The sequence below is a fragment of the Antennarius striatus genome, chromosome 16, assembly GCF_040054535.1.
Source record: "Antennarius striatus isolate MH-2024 chromosome 16, ASM4005453v1, whole genome shotgun sequence".
NCBI lineage: Eukaryota > Metazoa > Chordata > Actinopteri > Lophiiformes > Antennariidae > Antennarius > Antennarius striatus.
Genome location: NC_090791.1, coordinates 16,763,630 through 16,786,349, shown reverse-complemented (window position 1 = coordinate 16,786,349; position 22,720 = coordinate 16,763,630). Strand labels below are relative to the sequence as shown.

General features: G+C 38.0%; 1 protein-coding gene across 1 annotated transcript; it reads left to right on the top strand.

Annotated features, from left to right (window-relative positions):
- Window positions 1-34: 34 nt before the first annotated feature.
- On the top strand, window positions 35-16,546 carry LOC137609702 (homeobox protein Dlx4a-like). The gene is made up of 3 exons (XM_068336912.1): window positions 35-839; window positions 3,489-3,685; window positions 14,371-16,546. Exons 1-3 carry the CDS (start codon window positions 512-514, stop codon window positions 14,611-14,613), a joined length of 768 nt encoding a protein of 255 aa, XP_068193013.1. The 5' UTR covers window positions 35-511; the 3' UTR covers window positions 14,614-16,546.
- The last annotated feature ends 6,174 nt before the right edge of the window (window positions 16,547-22,720 follow it).

Here is a 22,720-nt window from a genome sequence, read left to right as displayed (position 1 = left end):
GAGCGGTGCGCGCAGACGCGCAGTGCGCGCCGGAGAGGAGGAACTCACGCCACTGCTTTGTGCTGCTCTTCACAAACAGTGGAGGAAAACAAGCACCGGACCGCTGAATTCTTTGGAAAAAAAAGGGAGGAAAGTCTTCATCAGAGGATATTAAAACGATTTTTTTTTTGGCCATTGCGCCCTGAGGTTTAGCTGCTTTCACCGTCTTTGGCTGTGCGTCGGCCCGTCATGCGTCTTCTTTATCCATGGTGTTAAACTCTGCGCTTCACGTTTCCCCCCAGCTGGGATGTAGCGGAGGGTGAACCCGCTTTATATTTATATATTTGTCATTGAACTGCTGACATTTATCACGAACCGGCTGATGAGTGGAAACGCTTCTCTAAAAGTCCTCTGACTTTTTATTTTATTTTTTATTTTTATCGTTGATGGTGGGTTTTCTTATCATGACCCCCGACTGGAGGTCATAGCTGACCCTCCTTATTTCACACCGCATCATTGCCCCCCCACCCCAATGATGACTATGAGCTCTATATCGGACACTTTAGTCCCGCCTGATCCATCCAAATCGGCGTTTTTGGAGTTTGGCGGACACGGCTACCCCGGACACCAGCAGCACTCCCCCGGCCTGTCCCACAACCATTACTCGGTCCACGGGCTGCACGCCGTCGGACCTTCGCAGCACGACGGGCCCTTCTCCTCCGGAGCATCTTCTTACGGTCGTCCACTGGGATTCCCGTCCTATCACAGCCCCGTGAGCGCGCACCACCACGGCGCCTACCTGCCCTACCAGCACGGGAGTCACGGCGGCGCGCTTGGACACACCAGGCTGGAGGATGCGGGTAGGTTTACGCGGGAACAATATTCACATCCGCGCTGCTCTTTAGTCACCTGAGTGTCGCCAGCTCCTGTCACCTGGTGACATCTTGGCACGTGGAACCACAGATTTATTTCAGGCGCTGATGAGTTGAAACAGGATCCAAACAGCTAGAAGTTTCACTTTTACACAGTCGTGACTTATTTAATTTTTTTCTGGGCCCATCCGTGGTAAAAAAAAGAAAGAAAAATAAATATGTTTTTCATTAAAGATTGTGTGTTCCGTTTTAGATAAATACCAATGTGATGATCTAATCAAAAATGATGCTGATTGTAAACATCGGAGGATAATAAATGAAACAATACGGACAAAAGTAGAATATCTGGGGGGGGGATATAATTCTTCACAGATGGCATTTTTTCGGGGCCCATAAAAACAGATGAAGTTGTTCTATATCATTTTAAACATGGGCTTAAAATAAGCCAAAGTGCAGTTCAATAATTGGACGCACACACCGGGTCGGCCACAGCGTCATGTTCGTGTGCTTTGGGGTTGAATTGGCTTTGAGTTGAAGGCCTGTAGAGACGTTTAGACTCCGCAGGAAGCAGCCGGCACCGGCCCTGTGGTGTCCCGCAGCGGCCCGGGACCTGCGCTCCAAACCCACAGTCCGCCTGTTCCCTCTGCTCCACTGTGACGGGCCTGTGCTCCTCCTAATGATAAATAACATGATGATAATGACAATAATAATAATAATAATAATAATAATAATAATAATAATAATAACAATAATAATAATAATATTAAGAAGAAGAATTTCACAATTTTGCTGCTTGTTTTAGATATTAAAATGATATCAAAATAGCGTGAGTAATATTTGACATAAAATTAAAAAATATATAATTTACATATAAAAATTTGTTGTTTATATCATATTTAAAAAGCTTTTGCAAATGAGTCCCATACTGAAGAATATTCAGAAGTATGCAATACAAAACATCAGCTGTTATATTTGATACATGTGAATGTTACACAATAAACCAATAAAAATCCAATCCATATTACACCAAAAGAAACAAATATATGTGATAATAATATTTATAATAATTATAATAATGCAACTAAAGATCTCTTTGTATATTCCAAGGCAGTCATACGTGCAGACAAAAACACACGGACCTTCAATGAGTCCAAGTGCAATTCAGTCACTGATAAAAGCTGTTAAAAACATATTTCCACTATTAATAAAGACAAATATGGGATCACGATATAAAAACAAAAGAAACTACAGTCTGTTTGCATGTCAACAGATGTCTTATGTAACTTTTTCATTGAAGGTGCTGTAAATCACATGGTTTACAGACATAGCATCAGCACTTTTTAGCTGCTCTGTAGATATTTTATACACAAATATTAAATGTTACCAGCAACGACACATCATCAGCGTGCTCAGAGGAGCAGGCTTAAAACACTGGACATTGTCTCATCGCCATAAATGTCATGGATTTTACTGTGAATGTCATTTTGTCCTGATGCCTCATGAAAGGCCACACCAGACCTGATCCAGCGATTTGATCAGATCAATAGCCTGAATATCAGCACTGAATCGAGTCACAGATTGTGAATTGAAACCGTCTTGGTTTCCCCCTTCTAATCTGACCATCTCTCGTCTTTTCCTCTAAAGCAGCCTGAGCGTTCTCGTCTCCGGTGTGACGCACGGCGTCCTGAGCAGCAGCTCAGTTACCGATTCTGAACATCTTGTGGGGCCTCGGCTTGTCTGCAGCTGTTCCCTCCTGCCACTGCAGGCTATAAGCTCATGTCATAACAAAGATCAGCGTGGGCGAGCGAACACGGTCGTATAGCCTTCTTAAAAAACAAGAGACGAAGGAAAACGATGGGCTCAGCTGCACGTAAAACTGTTCCGGAGAGGACAAAGGATTCACCTTCTAGCTTGCATCCATTCTCAGAAAGTTGTTCCGCTCATTTTACAGCTTTCTCTTCATCCCAGATTTCATAATCCAGATCCCTGACCTGCTTTTTTTTTCAGCAACAACATTTGTTCCAACAGAGTGAATCATCATTTCACATCACACACAATTACAAAAAGAAAGGCCTTATGCTTATATACTTAAGTAAGACTTCTATGAATCATTTAATTATTACAAGTAGGATGTTTTGTGGTTAAATTGGACAGAGTTCAGGTTGCATTCAATCTGTAAAGTGAAAAAAAAAAAAAACATTTTATTTTTGAAAACATATGTACAACTTTTCAGTGTCATGAATGTGTTTCTGTTTAGTCCTGACAAATTCCATCACGCTCAGATAAAGGCCACATGGATGTGGTCTAAAAATAAACCTGCTCCTTTCTGACTTTACTTTTGTATCGACTCCTCTTTTTTTTTTTTTTGGTATTTGCATTTTAGCGGAATAAAATTGAAAAAAAGATCACTTACAAATTAAAAAAAAAAATGGAAAAATGTAATATCTCGATATTTGTAAAGCACCTTCAGATCAGGGCAGACATGACCTGTGGGTAAAACACAGGTTTATTCCAAGTTGATGGGGGATAAATCGATGTGACTAATCTTATCTTGACCAGCCTGAACGTCGGTCCCCCTCTGAAGTCGTTGTGTCTATATTTATCTTTGTTAAAAATTCTTCTCCCCCCCCCCTCTAGAGCATGAGAAGCCCACGGCGGTGATAGAGAACGGCGAGGTGAGGCTGAACGGGAAGGGGAAGAAGATCAGGAAGCCTCGGACCATTTACTCCAGCCTGCAGCTCCAGGCGCTCAACCAGCGCTTCCAGCAGACCCAGTACCTCGCTCTACCGGAGAGGGCCGACCTGGCAGCCAAACTGGGCCTGACGCAGACTCAGGTACTGTTGGACGCCACACAAAATCACTTTTTCTCAGACTTTTTCTATTAAAAAAATAAAAATAAATTATATATATATATATATATATATATATATATATATATATATATATATATATATATATATATATATATATATATATATATATATATATATTCCTCTCCACCAGGAGGGTGAGGAGTTCTCAGATTGGTTCAGGTCGACCGAACGTCACATTCAAACGTTTTACACACATCAGTCGTCGTGTGAGGTTGTAGCTTTAGCTATTTAAGATTTTTTTTTTTACGTTTCAATATTGTTAGTCTTCATGGTTACACGTTGAATTTATGCTCATTTTGTAAGTATGACTTCTCTCAGAGAAAAAGTTTCTGGGGTAAAACTTGACTTTTGAAGTAATTTGTTTACTCATCTCAATAATTTCCTAAATAATTATACTGCATTAGTAGAAATAACCAGGTGTCCCCACATCATCCCCACAACCAGAAGTTATCTTTCTACAATAGGAAGCAAAACACCTGCAGAAAAAGCCATCCTTAAGCTAAGAATATAAGAATAAGGTTGCTGAATTCAACTAAACACCTACGTTACTCACGAGACATCATCATCGCTATAGTAACAGGCTTTTAATGAAATGCACCAGTGGGGGTTTCTAGAGAGTCACTGTAATTCCATGGAGTATTCTGAAAAGAGTATTCCTCTTTAAACGGGGGTCATTTGTATCCGGTTAGAGGTTGTTGGCCCGACATCATGGATACGTTAATGGAGCCACATCGACCTGCTGATTGGTTCCCAGTAAAAGTGTAATGGGTCCAGTATAAAAGCCCAAACAGACACAGGAGCATTCTTAAAAACTGATGTCATTCTTAATAAGTGGCCATCATTACACGGACTCACGTTCTTAAATGTCATGAGAAGTTTAGTCACAGTTGCTCGTCATCAGCGTATGTGTTCACATGTCGGGTGTAACAGCGGGTGTACGTTTACACGTCTGCAGCCGGTGTCGAGACCGGTTGTCTGTCCCCTCCCAGAGCTGTTTGTTGTCTTTCCTTCAGACACACACGTGCAGTCGCAAGCAAATAAAAACCCAACGGCCGCCATTTTGTCTGTTGCATGAAGTCAGCGGATGATGTCAGGTTTGAACAAGTCCCGTTTGTAGCCGGCGAAACGTTCAGACGAACTTCTGGGATTTCCCTGCAAATACAGGTCCAATGTCTCACAGTATTTTACTGCTTTAGACACCAATATGAGATCTGTTTTTAAATATCTGGACTTTTCTCTTCTCCGTATGTGAAAGAAAAATCCATTTCAAACAGTTTAAACCTGAGATGAAATAGAAAGCAGAAGGCGAGCGGATACTTTTTAATTATTGGCTGTTTTTTTTTTAATGGCTACGGAGGTTCATGGTTGGTCCCTCTGATTGTTCTTTCACTTCCTGAACATCTTTAATTTATTAAAGAAATATTCAACTGGTGCCGTTAACATCCACCAGCAGAAAAACACATGGATTATCTCATTATGGACAATATGTTCTTCTGCTACAGCTCTTAATATCCAGAGCTGTCACAGTCCTGCTGAACATCATCCCTCTAGCCGCTGCTCCGTCCAGCTCAGAGCTGAGTTTGTCTCAAATATGTATTATTATTTATTTATTATGTTTGAATTAAATGTGACATATGTATCATTCTTATTTTTGCATGGTACTTTTGCATTTTCTCACAAAAGAGCGAGGTTTTTGAAACTTATCTTGTTTTTTCTTTGTCGAACAAATACTGGAACACCACAAATTAATGAAGTCTTTAAATGAGAGAAAATTATTTGTTTCTGTGACAGAAGGTGAATGGTGTCATCTTCTGTCAGTAGGAGAGAAACATGTTATAGATGAGTTTAAAAAAATGTTAAAAAAAAAACCTCACAAGGTTATTTTTAAAAGTCATTAAACTCTCAGTCAGAATTCACACGTTAAAAAAGAGAGGAGTGAGAGTTTTGAGGATTTAGCAGGTGTTCCACTGAAGTGTTGGGAATAGACCCAGTGTGGAATACAATACACGTGTGTGTGTGTGTGTGTGTGTGTGTGCGCGCGTCTGTGGACTGAGTATATATAAACAGCTGATGTCATCAGATGAGCGACCCTAATCCCACATGAATTAGCCGCTGCAGCTAAGTTTACACTGGGAGTAAGAGACAATCTGCTCATTTACTTTTGCCTTTCTCAGTGGCGAAGTGGTTTTGAATGTGGTCTCCTGTAAGTCACATCTATGATCACCACAGAAGCCCTGTTTTTAACATTCTCTTCCTCTCTGTATTCTCTAAGCTGCTCTGGATCAACAGAAATGGGCTCTGGCTGATTCTATTATATTCTCTTGCAGTTTTTCAATGTTCGCTTGATACCAGAGGGCAATTAAAGGATTAGTGGGTGTAATTGGAGGAATGCAGAAGCATTTTTGTGGGTTTGGAATAGAGAATATGGGTGCTTCTTTACCCTTACTTCTCCACTGTATAGTCTTTTATAGACAACTGTGTGTTTCATTTTTTCAACTTGATCGGGAAATCCCATTGAGCTCCAAATGTCAAGGACTTGTTCGCAGATAATTGTCAGGTGTTTCTATTAATTTCTGTTGCTGACCTTTATAGCCCAGTGACTCGATCGGGGGGGGTAGTATTTGGAGCTTATCCAAGCAAACTCTGGGGGGGAGGCGAGGCTCACCCCACACAAGTCATCAGTTCACCCTAGGGCCACATAAAGAACATAAAGAGCAATGACTAATCACTCATTCACACCTAGCACTAATTTAAAGTCGGTGGTTACCCTCTGCTGCAAGTTTCTGGTGGTGGTTCTTTAGGAACCTAAACATGCAAACTCCCCACAGAAACATCCCAGGTCCTCAGGTGAACCCGAACTCCAAACCTTCTTGCTGCAAGGCAAGAATTTCCTTAGTTTGAATTTGCCTAAGCTAAGCTAACAGGCTAATACTTTCCATCCAAACAACACAGTCGTGCCAATTTTATTATCGTTTGATGTCATCATCCACTGATCCAGTGAAACGACCCGTTTTCTAAAATAACCTGATCTTAACGTTACCTACCCTAGATTTACCGACCTATAGCTTTACATACCCCAAGATTTACCTATCGATATTTTTGCCTTCCTCTAGATTACCTACCCCTAAATTTACATAGCTGTACCTACCCCTAGATTCACCCACCCATAGCTGTACCTTCCTCTACCTGTAGCTTTTCTTGACCTTAGCTTTACCTACCCATAGCTGTACCTTCCTTCAGATTACCTACCCATAGCTGTACCTTCCTTTAGATTACCTACCCATAGCTGTACCTTCCTTTAGATTACCTACCCATAGCTGTACCTTCCTTTAGATTACCTACCCATAGCTGTACCTTCCTTTAGATTACCTACCCATAGCTGTACCTTCCTTTAGATTACCTACCCATAGCTGTACATTCCCTTAGATTACCTACCCATAGCTGTACCTTCCTTTAGACTACCTACCCATAGCTGTACCTTCCTTTAGATTACCTACCCATAGCTGTACATTCCCTAAGTTTACCTACCCATAGCTGTACCTTCCTTTAGACTACCTACCCATAGCTGTACCTTCCTTTAGATTACCTACCCATAACTTTACCTTCCTCTAGATTACCTACCCATAGCTTTTCCTAACCTTAGCTTCACCTACCCATAGCTGTGCCTACCCCTAGATTTACCTACCCATAGCTTTACCTAACCCTAGCTGTACCTACCTCATGGTTTACCTACCCATAGCTTTACCTTCCTCTAGATTACCTACCCATAGCTTTTCCTACCCCTAGCTTTTCCTACCCCTAGCTTTACCTACCCATAGCTGTACCTACCCATAGCTGTACCTACTGGAAGACTTACCAACCCTTAGCTTTACTTAGCGGCAGCTGAACTGTTGAGATCTCTAGGGCAACGTCTCTAGAAGCTGGGCGGAAAGCGATCAGAAAAGAGAGAACAAGTTATGAGTCATGATCTTAAACAGTGGTGTGTGTACCCAGTAACTTTCATAAGCATTATGGAACTTGGACAGTTAAACAGTTAAAGGAAAGGAAAAATTATGTTTGTATTTCTTGCTGGGTTAAACTGCCAAATTAAGCCTAATGGTGCGTTCACATCAAACGTGAATGCTCTCTTTCCTGACACGAATGTCATTTGAGTTTACTCAAGACACTCGCACGAGGAATACAAAAGACAAATCTTCAGAACTTTATCGTTGTTTTTGGTCACTGATGATGAGCGTGTCTGACATTCTGCATCATTGCCCTACTGACATCCACACATATGACGTCTGGAGACCGTCAGTGCCTACTGGTGTTAGCGACAAGAGTGTTACACACATTTTGTGCCCAAGTTTAAATTTCTCACGTCAACGTCAGTTTTTGTCATATTTTACATCTGGTTGTGTCTTTGCATTTCATTTTATTTAATTACATCATTCAAAACAAGTCGGGTGTTCTAGCTGTGAGCAATAGAAGCCTAATTGTGTTTTTTATTTACGTTTTTTGGCATAAAAAAATAAAGAAGACATGACAAAAAAACCCCCAATATTATCAGGATTTTCCATTTTTCATTTTCTGGGGATTTCTATAAAACTGTGGAATGAATGCAGGTTTATTAAGCCCCCGCCCGAACACACACACACACACACACATGCACCAAAAAAAAAAAAAATCACTTTTACTAATGTAACAATTTCCCTTTGTTTTCACAGAGCAGTTCTAACTTTATTTTTACATTTAAAGAAGAAAAGACGGGGCTAGCAGGTTATTTACTACTTCATCTACAATAAATATTTGAGTGTGCAATTTAATTGTTAAGTGGGAACAGCTATAGATGAGAAGGATCTTCTGAAAGTGGCCACATGAAATTACATTTTTTGAAATGTTGCAGTGTTGTGTTTCACAGATTTGTAGTGTCTTCGCTGGCAGATGAATGGAGGCACAGGCCAGTTTGTATTTAGAGCAGCAGCCATGCTGCTTTCTTTCAGTCTGCTGTAATTACTCTCATCTGTACTATAGAAACACATTCACAACGCTTCGTGCATGGATGTGTTCCTCATATGCGTGCACATACACAAATGCATGCCCTTCCTCCAACACATGTACACATGTGTGTTCTCACACACACAGAAACAGAAACACACACTTGGAGATAGGGATCATACACCATATCTCTGTACTGCCCTCATGCCATTAGGCTGGCAGCCAACCGCTGACCACTTTCCATCTGAATCGCTCATGTTCCCAGACGCAGCTGAGAAATGGCACGTAGCAAACTTCCAACATTTTTCCTTGAGACTCTCCCTCCCTCCACACCAGTAGGTCCACATAGCCTACACCCTCCCCCCTCCCCAACCCACCCCCCGCCCCCAACAAATGGTAACCATTTATTTCTGAAATTCTTAAAGAAGACTCCTGATTTTACCCAAGATTCAAGAATATACAGACAAACGCAAAAAAAAAAAAAAAGTGGTTGGATGTGTCGTTTTCATGCGCATAGTGTCCAACCACACTCCATGGCACCTGGCCTGCCTCTCTGCCACCCTCCTCCCCTAATGTCGGTGTCATTAGTCGCGCTGTCAGGGAAGCTGTCAGCTTGATGTTGTTGCTGGAATATGAAACCAATAATTACAGAAGAAATCCTCTCACTGAGGTTGCATTAACTTTACGTGCTGTTGAATGACTCCTGGGCTTGTATCCGGAGCTCCTATGGCCACCCCTATAAGGTTTATTCAGTGCTAGCAAGACGACGTACCAAGGAACGGCTTTTAGGACTAGTCACAATATTAGTTGGTATTTCAAATATTGGTTACTACTAATATTAGTTATTAGCAATTAATTTAAAATAACCACAATGCATTTGTCACACTTCAATATGCAATTGAATTGAAAGTGTTCTTTGCTGTCTGTAAAGTAAAAATGTCAGTTCAGCTTGTCCTATTTACCTCTGTGGAAAATCAGTCACAAATATAATTTCATTTTGGACAAATAATCATCTCCATAATTTAAATTTGATTAGTCATAATCCGTCAGAATTTTTTTTTTTTTTTTTAAATACAAGGTGCTCTGTAATTTCTGTGGTCTTTTTCGGAACGTATCTGGAACTTATTGTTCTAATGGAAATGCATTTTGAAACGTTGCATTTCTTTTTCATTTTTTCATTTCTCATATTCACGACTGTTATAAAAGGAGAAAAATAAATTAGCAATATACACCTTACAATTAAATGTGTATTGAAAATACAAATAACAGTTTTTTTTTAAAATATCTGAAATGAACATTTGAATAAGCAAAGATGAAAATTGCACTGCTGAAAACTAGAGCAATGCTACTCAGTCCAACGATTGGCTTTACCATAGCGCTCCACATATTGACTAGGTTTTATTTTGTGAAATAACATTGAGGTTGCCATTATGACTAGAAATAATTTAGAATTGCAGGCACCATGGTTTAATTGCTGTAATTTTTTTTTTTATATCAGTCTATAGACTTGTGAAGAGCAGCATATTTTTGGTCACGGCTGTTACGACTTCAAGTCTGATATGGCTGACTTTTATTATTTGTAGAATTTATTCATTATAGAAACTAGAGAAGATACAGCAAGACTTTAAAATGCAATTACATGTTAATTTCTGAATAACAATGTAATTACATGAGTGACAGCTTCATTTTATGAATTTGCCACCTCCATACTGACATCTAATGGGCTGTGACTGACGTCAGCAGATACACTAGAACAATAGAGATCAAATTAAATTTCGCTCTGCATTGCTCCTTTGAGTGAGAAATCTGGTTGTCTTTTTGATAATTGGGTAAAGGGATAATTTTTTCCACATATTCAATTAGAGCCATTCTTAAATTAGATTTTTTTTATATAGAATCAAAAATCGTCCATAAACCACTTCAACCATTTTCATAAATACCCATAAAATGGTAGGGTCATAATTCCCAGGACTCCCAGCATAAAACAGAAAACATTTTTATCACCATGAATGTTTTTTAGTCCTTTTCTTCTCTTTTATCTCTTTGTTGTGTAGCACCAGTCCTTTGGGCACTCGCATTTTCCTTTACTCTGCAGTTAAAACCTGTTTGACACAAAAGTGTACTTCACTGACTGCGTGTGATTACTTATGATTCATGTGTTCCCGCCAGGCTGACAGGATGCCCCAAAGGCATGTTCGTGTAATTTAATGCTCAATTTGAAAGCACGCTAGACACAGGCAACAAATGCCAGTTATACAAACACACACCTGAATCAACTAACCACAGAAATGATTGAAGATACATTTAAATCGTATTTTCTTATATTCTTATATCGTCTGTCATATTCTGTCACACACATTTGCTATAGCTGCTGTGTTTCGTGTCCCAAATAAAAACAACTGTGATTGTTACCTATTAATATAAAATAAAACCTTTAATAATGATAGTTTAACTGTACATCTCCAATTATATGTGACTTGTTAAAGTGTGGATTATGGGGCACTGGTAGCCCACAAGCACTTAAATGAAATACCCAATTAAATGCATAAATTCAGTTTGAATCTTTCTCTTTTAATCATTTAATTAAAATGACTGAAACAAAAGGCTGCGAATCAGGAATAAGTCAGGCTCAGAATGACAATTTGTAGTGGTTGTGGTTACATAGCTATTAGTGTCACATTGTGAGCATTGCTGGAATTAATTTCTGTGATCAAAGCAGTATCTCAATACCGAAGCATCAGATGGTGATGCTTTGCCATGTCCCTAAAAGCCTCATCGAGGCTCTTCTGCTTCTGGATGAGACGCTCCGTTTCTGCTTCAGCACGACACGATCAGAACAGTTTCAGTGCAGCGCACAATGCCCGCTCCTCTTCAGCCCAAATGTCACAGATTTTACTTTGTAGACCTCGCCAAGTCTAGTAGACTCGTGCCTCAGAGTGCTGTTGTTGTGTCAGACAGGCTTTATGGCTGAAATGTGTTGCACGTCACACACAGATGCTCCAACAGCGGCGCTTTGTTTTTCTGAAAGAAGCACAGAGGTGACATAGTAACAGGACATTACCATCAGGAAAAACAGTTTGTGATGCCGGTGCTGCGTTTCAGTGGATAACTCTAGAGGGGGAAGGGGTTAAATATGGATGAGGAGGGGAAAAAAATAGTCCCATACTTAATCTCTGTAGATTGGTATTAAGAAAACCTGCATTAAGGATGATACGATGATGTGTAATATCTAGCAAGACAGTCATGTTGTTTCAGTTATACTTGCTATCTAATGCTATTTCTGTCCTGTGCACTCAAAAAATGTTCGTCTGATTATTTACGAATGATTTATGATTATGATTGTGATTATTATTATTATTGTCATTATTATTATTATTATTATTACATGTAAGGTTATTTCTAAAAGGTGTGTTTGTGGTTGGGATAGAATTAATTTGATCTCATCATCATTGACTCGTCATAATAAGTCTTTTTCATATCCTCATAGTCCTGTGGTCTGTCGTTGTGCTTTAGCTATAATTTCGCTGCACCTTGTTTCATGGAAGCTGAATTGATTCTCCTCTGACATTTTGTTCATTCAATCTAACTTTAGAGGAGCAATTAAATACTGTAGTCCTAAAAAGACTATTTCGAGGATGATGAAAATGGATGAGAGTCAATATTTATGTCACACTAAAAATTTGTTGACAGAAGGTAAAAATATATAAATGAATGTAGTTCTTGATGTTATAGTTAAATTAGTGTGATATAAATATGTCTCCAGCAGTGGTTTTTTTTTTTTTAGTTTTCTTATTTCACAAAATCTCCGCCAGAAAAAAAGGTTTCTAGATGCAAAACCAAGACAACAAACAAATATGTAATGATGCCTTTTGCTATTCAGTAGCAATTATTATTTGCAGGATGGGGGTGGGGGTTTCCACGTGACAAACAAATTTCACAAATGTGACTAGTTTTTTATTATTTTTATTTGGAAATTTTAACTTTTTCGCAAATATGCAATAATAACTTTGACCATTTAAATATAATTTTTCCTTCTTTCTCAATGAAATTCACTTCTGGCAAATAACAGAGTATTTTAAGCCTGAATTTGTAATTTTGGATTTAAGCATTTAAGAACTTGTGTAGTTAGGTGAAGTTACTGGAAGAAACCTGAAAGCTGGTAATATTAGCTAACATTTCTAGCAATGATAAACCTGACAATATCAGCTAATATTTCCAATAATATTTTAAATTAGGAGAAAGGTGGCAACATTTCTACCAGAGATTTAATGGCTCGTAACACTACATGTCTTGTAGAGGATTAAAGACAGGGAATGCCAGCTAACGTTACTAGCACAGATGTTAGGACTGGAAATGTTAGTCAAAGTTTGTAGCAGGTGAAATGTCACAAAAACATTTTTCAGCAGTTCAAGTGAATGTCTCATGACAAGAGGCTTCGAGGAAGCTCATTTATCAGCCAGTAACCCATTACTCCTCATTGTGGATCAGTCTTGCTTTAGTTTTTTGTTTTCTTTAAAGTTCCTATTGACAGTACATCGTCCAGGGGGAAAAAAGTCTATATCAGACCACAATTAGCTTCTCAATAATATTAAACACGGTCAATGAGTTCAGCATCCATGCGTACTTACATACATACTGTATGTAAGTACCTAATCCTAACCCTAGCACACACAGACACACATACATACATACTTATATACGTAATTACATACGTATATACGTAATTACATACGTATATCAATCGATTGATCGATCATTGATTGATTTATTGATTGATTTATTGATTAATTGATTGATTGATTGATTGATTGATTGATTGATTGATTGATTGATTGATTGATTGATTGATTGATTGATTGATCGATTGATCGATTGATTGATCATATTACATCCCGCCTCAAAGCGGTGATGGATTGTAATTGTCAGTGTTCGTTAGTCCGTTAGTTTGTCCACCAAATATCTTCGCAACCGTTTCAGATAGAAAGATGAAACAAAAAGTACATGATTTGGGCAGCAAAGGGGATGACAATGAGAGGATGACCTTGACCTTGAGAAAACTAGGTCAAGGTCAAATTTAAACTTTTGTACACTCAGGAACCCCATAAGATAGAAAGACGAGGGAGGCCAGTGTGAGTTAGACCATAGACGACAGTAGGTCAGAGCACTAGCTTTGATCTTTGACCTATGCAAGTAAGTCAGGGTAAAATTTTTAATTCACGGGATGTTGCAGTTTGTGACTACATTGTTTCTTGTTTGTATAGCGCTTAATTACATCAGCAGGCATTTCAAAGTGCTTTAACAGATGGAGAAACCCAACAGAACCCTCCAGTGCAAATGTACGTGATAAAATCCCTCATTGAGGAAGAAACTTTGGGCAGAACTCAGACTCTTGAGGGTGGCCATGCGCCTAGACCGGTTGGGTGGGAAATGAAATACAACACATACATACGCACACACATGCATACATGCATACTCACATACTTACATACATACATACATACATACATACATACATACATACATACATACATACATACATACATACATACATACATACATACATACATACATACATACATACATACATACATACATACATTTACTATGTCTAGACTGGAGTTTTGTTCTGAGTATTTTTCTCATCGATCAACCTTTTCATTGTCCTTCAGGTGAAGATATGGTTCCAAAACAAACGATCCAAATACAAGAAGATCATGAAGAATGGACCATGTGGGCCTGAAGGAGACCACCTTGCACACCCGCCACCGTCTTCCTCCTCTCCATGCTCCCTGTGGGACATAAGCATGGCTGCCAAAGGCACACCAGTGCACTCTGGAGGTTACATGAACAATTTTGCTCACTGGTACCCTGGACACCAGCAGGACTCCATGCCAAGAACTCAGATGATGTGACTGTCAGGAAAACACAATGCTTCCAGGACAAACAATGGATTTATACCAGCAAGCTCACAGGATATGGATTTTTTAAAGTCTGAACTGCTATGGAAGCAAAGATAATAGAACTGACTGAGCTCAACTGTAGAGATATGCTACTAACTTAATTCTAAAAATTGGTACAACATTGCTTTGATCTACTTTATTTCAAGCAGTCGGAAAATATTGTCATCCGGACCATAGCCTTTCCATTAAAATGGAGTCATTCTGGCTACATGATAGCACTTTTGCAACTGTAGCTTTATAAATAAACCCAGCAAGACTGCTAATGAGCTTCCAACTGTCTGTCAGCTAATTCTGTTAGCTGAAAAACGTAACCTTGATTAGCTGTACATTTTTTTTGTGTGATTCTAGCGCATCTTAAGTCAAAATTGGGGCTCAGATCTCAATATCAGTGTGATTAAAAGGGTTAAATTGGTAGGGGGTTTGATTGTCAGGTCTGAAAACAGAGTTCTGATCTGAGATTGTGTTGTACTCTGCAACATAAAATTGTCCATCCACTACTCTTCCTCAGACTGTCTCTAATGCTGCGTTCACACAAAACACAATGCATATTTTTGCATGACTATCAATTTTATGTTACTTATGCAAAGCCACAATATACAATATATTAATTTCTCTTTAAATCATTCATTTACAATAGCTGCTTTGCGTTTGTTTGTAGAAGGGACAGATATGTTGGAAACCAAACGCTGCCCTGTCTGGACTCACAGCATTACCAGAGACACACTCATGAAGCCATTAGCTCCTCTTCCATTCCTTGCTGACTGAGAATCTTAACACTAGCAGGTTGTTACATAATACAGAAGTTTCTGAGTCCGAGATGAAATTATTGAATTTGAATGATGCAATAAGAACCTTTAATGCCATTTCTGTCACCTTATGCTTGTCTACTCTCATCCAGTCACAGCTTAATATCGACTTTGCATCTTGATGCAAAGAGCAAAAAAAAAAAAAAAGTGCATCGAGTTTGGTGTGAACATGGAATAAGACTTTGCATAGTTAGCGTAGCAGATTTTCCAGCTGCAAACAAGCCATGCTAGTTGATAGCAATGTCAGATTAGTTACGATTATTTTTCAATTTCTGAGTTCCACAAAAAAAAAAAAAGAAAACAAGGGTTATTATGCTTTCATTGTAGTCTTTTATTTGACTGTATTTCACTGGTTTCATTGTTTGTTATTCATTTTTACCAGTTCTTAATTGTGTATTTAACTCCGCCCAACAAGATTTAAAGACAGACTGTTACTTTTGATAAACAGCACCTTGGTCAAAAGTCATTCTTACTGGATATTGATGATCGCTGAAATGTAACCTCCCTTTACAGCAGCAGAAGATTACAGGTTATTCTACATCTGTTTTTTTAATGTTAACTAATGTAGTCACCGTAACCTACTTTTCACATGTTGAATGTGACAAAAACAAACCAAAAAACATTTTTTCCTTTAAATGCTTATGATTTCAACTTCTCATTTAGCAGAGAATTTGTTTAGAATTTCTTCTGTCAAAAGTTAATTTAGTGTCACCTAACGGTGTCAGTCAATTTCTTTGTCTTTCCGGAGGTTCTCTGCCTGCCTAAATATTTTTCATAAAGCTAGAAACTCAAAGCCAACGTCATTCTTTGTCTCATTTTCTTAGTATCATATTCTTTGGGGTTTATTGTGTCTTTTCAGTTACAGTGAGGAATGTACACGTAAACATGAAGGGTTTAATCGTAGTTATCCTTTACTGAGCCGTATTGGTTCAGTTGTTCTCTTTGTAGATTAAAAAAAAACCCACGTCAAATCAAAATCCATAGTTACGTAATTGAAGTTAGGTTAGGTTCTGTTCATAATTTGTATTTTATACATTCTGTGTGACACTATTATAGTTCGGGCGACACGGTGGCGCAGCAGGTAGCGCTGTCGCGGCAGAGGTTCGAGTCCCGCTCTGTGCAGAGTTTGCATGTTCTCCCGTGAACATGGGTTCTCTCCGGATTCTCATGTGCTTCAGGTCCCAAATTGACCGTAGGAGTGAGTGTGTTTGTGTGTGTTTGTGTGTGTGTGTGTGTGTGTGTGTAGATGTGTTCTGTCTCTGTGCAGCTCCGCCGTGCACTGGCGTCGCCACCGGAGTTTCTCCCGCCTCACACCTTTTGCCAGCTGGGATAGGCTCCAGCTCCCCGTGACCTGCGCTAGCAGATGAAGTGGTCAGGAAAAATTTAAAAAATGAAATTATTGTGGTTCTGTGTCAATATGAGACTAAACTATCAACAGGTTATTTAATGGTAGTCTATTTCTATCCAGAGTATAGTATGGGATGTACATTATATCAAAATCCAAATTAATAATGTAAAACAAAAAAAAACGATCAAGCCAAAATGGAAAATGTTCAAAATTTATTTTGAAATTTTGAAACATTCAATCAAAGATTATGCAAAGGTTTTGTTTGTCATTTCGTAAATAATTTAAACTCTAATATTTGGCCGCATCACTCCTGTTAGTTTTTCAGTTTGTCCCACACAATTCCTGTTGTTGAGACTCTCTGGAGGTCAGAATGAGCTTCCAAATCTCTCATTACCAACAATTTGTTTTTATTGTCTTTTAACTCTTAGATGGATTTTGGTGGCTGCTGTCAGGTTAAATGTTTCATCCTAATTTCCCGGTGCCTTCTTCAGACCCTCTGAAATGGAAACTCCTCATGACCTGTAGTTTAAAGTCATATCTGTAAGTGATGATCTGTGGAATTTTTCAACAGCTTCTGAAAATATTAAATTCATACTTTGCCTGTAATGCATTGGATACAGGTCGGGTTGCACTATGTCATTTGAAGTACTGTAAATCAAACCCAGTGATCACCGTCATTTATGCTCCAACAGTGGAAAGAATTTATTGTCACACCTTTAACTGATACCAATATAACATTTAGGTTTCAATTATGTGTAAAACAACATAATCCTTCTCAGGATAGGGTCTCTGTGTGCCCCAGTGTCCTGGAGCCATTTTCTCTCAGTCATAAATCAGAAGAATTGAGTCTTTTGCGCCAAGAAACATCTGGAAAAGGAAAAAGAGTCGTCAAACATCATCAATGATTTTATAAAATGACCATGTCAATTATAGGTAATTTAGGACACAGCTAGCTGTATAAAGCTTTCACTTTGACATCATAATTATCGGTAATTGTCAGTCAAGGGAATACCCTTCTGCTTAAGGGCCTAACGGTAAAAGGCTAGGAAGTAGTGGATTACATCAAAACAGGATTACTGAGGCCTAATCCTTTTAAATTGATCTGTTGAAGGATTATTACAAAAAATTCCTTTCCCACGTCAAATTTTCTTCCTGGGGATTCATTTCAATACCCTTTTTGATATTTTTTAAACAGCAGGAGTTTTAGTAAATTTCCTAGAATACATTACCATTTAAAGAGTAATCCAGCTGTTAGTTCAGTTTGGACTGGTTAGACTGAAAGGACACAAGAAAAGTTAGAAAATTATTTTCAGATGCAGATTTGTCTGAGAGAATTGTTGAACATTTGAATTTATTTGAAAAGGAGATAAAATTATTTTCAATTTTATTTATTATTTATTTGTAATTTCTTGTCACACCAAACCCTTGTTTCTCCGCCGAACAACAGAATTAAATATCTGTTGCCCAGAATACCACACCCAGAAGTCGTACTATACGTCGCAGCCCGGTGGAAACATTAGTATCCTTACATAATCATTTCAAGGTGCTTTGTGTTTTAGAGCAAAACCTTTTTTTTTTTTTTTTTTTGCAAATTCAATACACAATGATCCAATCTGTGCAGCTGGAAAAGGAAGACATAAAAAGCGGGGCTACTAAAAAATAATGGAGTGTGTTGGTGGTCTGCAGACGTGCTCATTGGCTCTGTCACAGTTAAACATGAATTAAAGTTCAGTTGTCTTGAAATTCAGGCTAAACCAAGGCCAGCATTACAGCAATACTTAAAATGACATCTAAACGCTTCCTGTAGTCCCTCATTGTCAGAAACCCTGTTCAGCTTGTTCTTCGTGTATTAAGTAGATCTCGTTCTGCATTACTATGGGCTGCAGTGCTTTTGGGTTACTGGTAATATTTCTGCTGTATTTTTCTGTTTTTGCTGTTTTAGGTTGTGCTCATTTCAACATCTTTCTGTACTATTGGGTGGTTGAAGGTTACATCATTACATAATACAGTATTATATGATGGAGGACTGCTATCCTGTGAGAAGTACAGAAGAGCAATTGCACCATAAGCAATGTATTTTATTCTGAGGGTCAGGTCAGAATTTTGAAATTAAAGTCAGAATGTTAATATTCAGTCAGTATTCACCATTTATATATATATATATATATATATATATATATATATATATATATATATATATATATATATATATATTTCACACAGTATATACGCAGGCCCTAGCACGCACACACACACACACACACACACAGACACACAGGGCCTGCAGGCATGCAAAGGGGAGGGTGATGGTAGAGTGTGGCTGGCAGCTCTTTTCTGGTGCACCCAATGAGCAACTCAACTCATACAGGTGCCTTGCTCAAGAGCTCCTCGGCAGTGCTCAGGATGTGAACTGGCACCTGGGTCTTGAGTCGGCCACCCTCCGGTCCTCAGCCCACAACTCAGTGGATTAAACTACTGATCTTGAGGTTTCATCTATTGTGAGAAGTCAGCTTCCAGGCAACAGAAGAGTGTCTTCAATCAGCTTCACCTTCAGATGTTTGAGAATTATAACATCACCACATCCAAGATACATGATTTTAATGAACAGGGAGTGTGTGGGAAAAAAATCTTTCTTAAATACTGTATATTGGAGTAAAAGTACAGATCAGTTAGACGTAATAGATTAAATGTAATGAATCTCATGAATGAGAAACACTCATGTAAAATACAAAGTGGAGTATTTCAATAAAGGTACTTCATTACAGTCATTCTTTAGCATCTGTATGCAGTGACATTGAAACCTCCTCCATGAGCACTGTTTAGTGTGTCTGAATACACACCTGAGAATTACGGCACAAGAACTCATGATATGAACTAGAACACTAGACGACCGTCAGGGAGAACAAACCTCACTGAAGTCACCTTTGTTCTCCCATTATGTCATTGTGTCTAAAGCAAGAGTCCAGTAACTGCCTGGCCCTCATAATAATTCATAACATGAACTCCTGGATCTTAAAACCTACACCTACAATTTGCACTGGTTTCATTATTGGTTTGATGGCTTTTCAAGAAAAGTTTTCTTCAGGATCTGCTGTAGATCAGAACTTTTGAAGATGTTACACAAAAGTGAATCAGAACAGGTTCAGCCACAATCTGATCTCAAGTCTGTTTTGTTATTTCACTGTGGTGAATATTCTATAGTCCTATAGATTTACAGAGAGCTGTGCAGTGTTTATCCGATATTTGTATGAATTATAAAGTTAAGGAGCTGGAATCTTGTAATTGTTACAAACCTCTAAAGAATCTTTTTCTTAGATTAAAAAAACAACAACATCTGGATCCGGATGATGATCCAGATCACCACCAAATCAAATGGATTGTTCCTCGGGTCATACCCATCCAATTAGAAACTGCTGATAACCTTTGTAGTAATACCGCAAAGAGACAAGCCAATAAAAATATAACCTGTTTGATTGAGGTAGGGATGTAGTCGTCACTTCTCTGACACGAGATGTTAACTGTCACCACAAGCAAGAAAACTGTCAAATGATTATAATAGGCTATAATAATTATCACTTAGGCGCACCAATGGAGTTAATACAGAACTGAACATTTACAGTCACCACTACCAATGAAATTAAGTTATTACTTTGTATTAAACTGAGCATATCTCAATATTATGTAGGAAATGTGATCAGGTTGATTTAAATTGAACGTATTTCTCAATCTCCGGTCTAACCAGGACAGATTTTATGAGCATTTTTATTACATTTTGTTGACAAAATCTCATGTTGAAGATTAACTAGGTACTACTCATTACAGTACTAATTAACTATTATAAGTACTATATAAACAGTAGTAAAATACAGGTAAAAGACCTTGTCAACATTTATCACAAAGGCATTCACCATCAAAGTCGTAGCAGTTTTTTGGAGGTAACAGTGGTGAAAATGCCCACCGATAATCACACTGGATGGACATAATAAACCAAACAATTAAATACCCTATTATTCATTGTGTTTTTGTGAATGTCAGACACCTGTGTTCCAGTCCCTAGCATCCGGTTAGGCATCTAAATAAACAGCCATAATCAGAGCTCATTATTAAATGACAAGTCCTATAAATTAAAAAAACAAAGATTTTAAAAGTAACAGTCAAAATTCCAGCTTCTTGTAAGTTTATTCATGGATGGACTCAAGATTTTATAAGTACCTTGTCACATTTAACAGATAATTCAAAGAACAATGAATTTACTGTAACTGTAAATATTTTAATGATTTAATTAATGCCCTGAACAGAGATCAGCCCCCATTTTTAAGACAATTTAATGATACCCTGTGTCCTTTAATACATACGTTAGATGTCACAACTCTTTCACACACTTAGCCGTCAGCTTCCTGCTCCAAATCACACAATGGAGTTTTATGTTACTGTTGCTTTGTTCAGTGTAAACAAAAAAGTTGTTGTATAGAAGGGCCTTTGTTGTCTTGCTGTTGTGCAATAAAGGGTTAATGATGGCGCGGTTACTTTGTGAACTCTGAGCAATGCCTGCCCTTTAGCATTGACGCTTCCAAAGGTCAAGTTTGTGCTGACGGCTGCCCAACAGAAGCCTGCAGAATGGGCAGGTCAGACACGGAAGGTCAGATTATTAAAATAATTTTTTAGTTGAAACTGTTAACTTTTTGAATCATTATGCAAATATAACTTTCATAAAATTTTAACACTAAACTAATGCATAATACAGTTGAATAACTGCTTAGCTACTTCCTTAGCTCGTGTAGTTAGTTAGCCAACCACGGGTGAGAAATCCTGCAGCTGGCAGATGCAGTTCAATATAAAGACATTGTTCCAAAATAAAAATACACACAAGCTCTGCGGATTATCTACTATAACTAAATAAATGTACATTATCACATTGTAATAATAATTACATTAATAATAATAGTTTGCATTGTTGCTGAGTCTCATTGATATGCCTGCATTTAATTTATATTTGAGAACAATATCATCAGTGTGTGTGCACGTGTGTGCACGTGTGTGTGTGCGTGCATGCATTTGTGTGTGTGTGTGTGTGTGTGTGTGTGTGTGTGTGTTTGTGTGTGTGTGTGTGTGTGCGTGTGTGTGTGTGTGTGTATCCTTCAGTTTCAAGAAAAGTGAGTTACTCATTTGAACGTTTCCTGCTTTTATACAAACTTTCTAGGTGTATCCAGATTTTATTTGTACAAACAGACAAAACATGTCTGTGCAGAATTGTATTGTGTATATGTATAAAAAGTAAAAGCTGACATCTTGAAAAAGGTCCTGACTCAACACAATTAATACAGTCCTGTTAACGACGTTGTTCACGATTTAGTCCACTGAAGAACAAAGTGTGCTCTTTGTGTTTCATTGAAGCGATGACAGACTGTTCAGTCATTCATCAGGATCATTTTATTGGACACTTTCTGGTTCTATAACATTAAAAATTCACTCGGATGGAAACATCCACTGATGCTAATGTGTTTGTCATTTTGGAATGTCCATTGAACAATCTTCATGATCTATGAAGACAAAGATCATAAATAAATAACTCCACTCAAACTGATTTGAAATACATAGAAATGCACAATTTCAAGGGTCAGATCAATGTATTTCTATCATGTTGAATCAAAATGAAATGTCTTATAGTGTTAATTTTGTCTGATTAAACTGCATATAAAGTTATGAGAAATTCGACAGGTATACACATATATCTAAATATGTAAGCATTTCTTTTATATATATATTTTTTACATAATAACAACAACAGCAACAACAACAACAACAATAATAATAATAGTAATAATAATAATAATAATAATTATTATTATTATTATTATTATTATTATTATCATTATTATTATTATCATTATTATTATTATTATTA

Bases quoted from the DNA above. Each gene is read 5' to 3' on its own strand.
- LOC137609702 (XM_068336912.1), top strand. From the start codon at position 512: ATGATGACTATGAGCTCTATATCGGACACTTTAGTCCCGCCTGATCCA. The intron at 840-3,488 runs GTAGGTTTACGC...CCCCCCCTCTAG, and splicing joins CACCAGGCTGGAGGATGCGG to AGCATGAGAAGCCCACGGCG. The intron at 3,686-14,370 runs GTACTGTTGGAC...ATTGTCCTTCAG, and splicing joins TGGGCCTGACGCAGACTCAG to GTGAAGATATGGTTCCAAAA.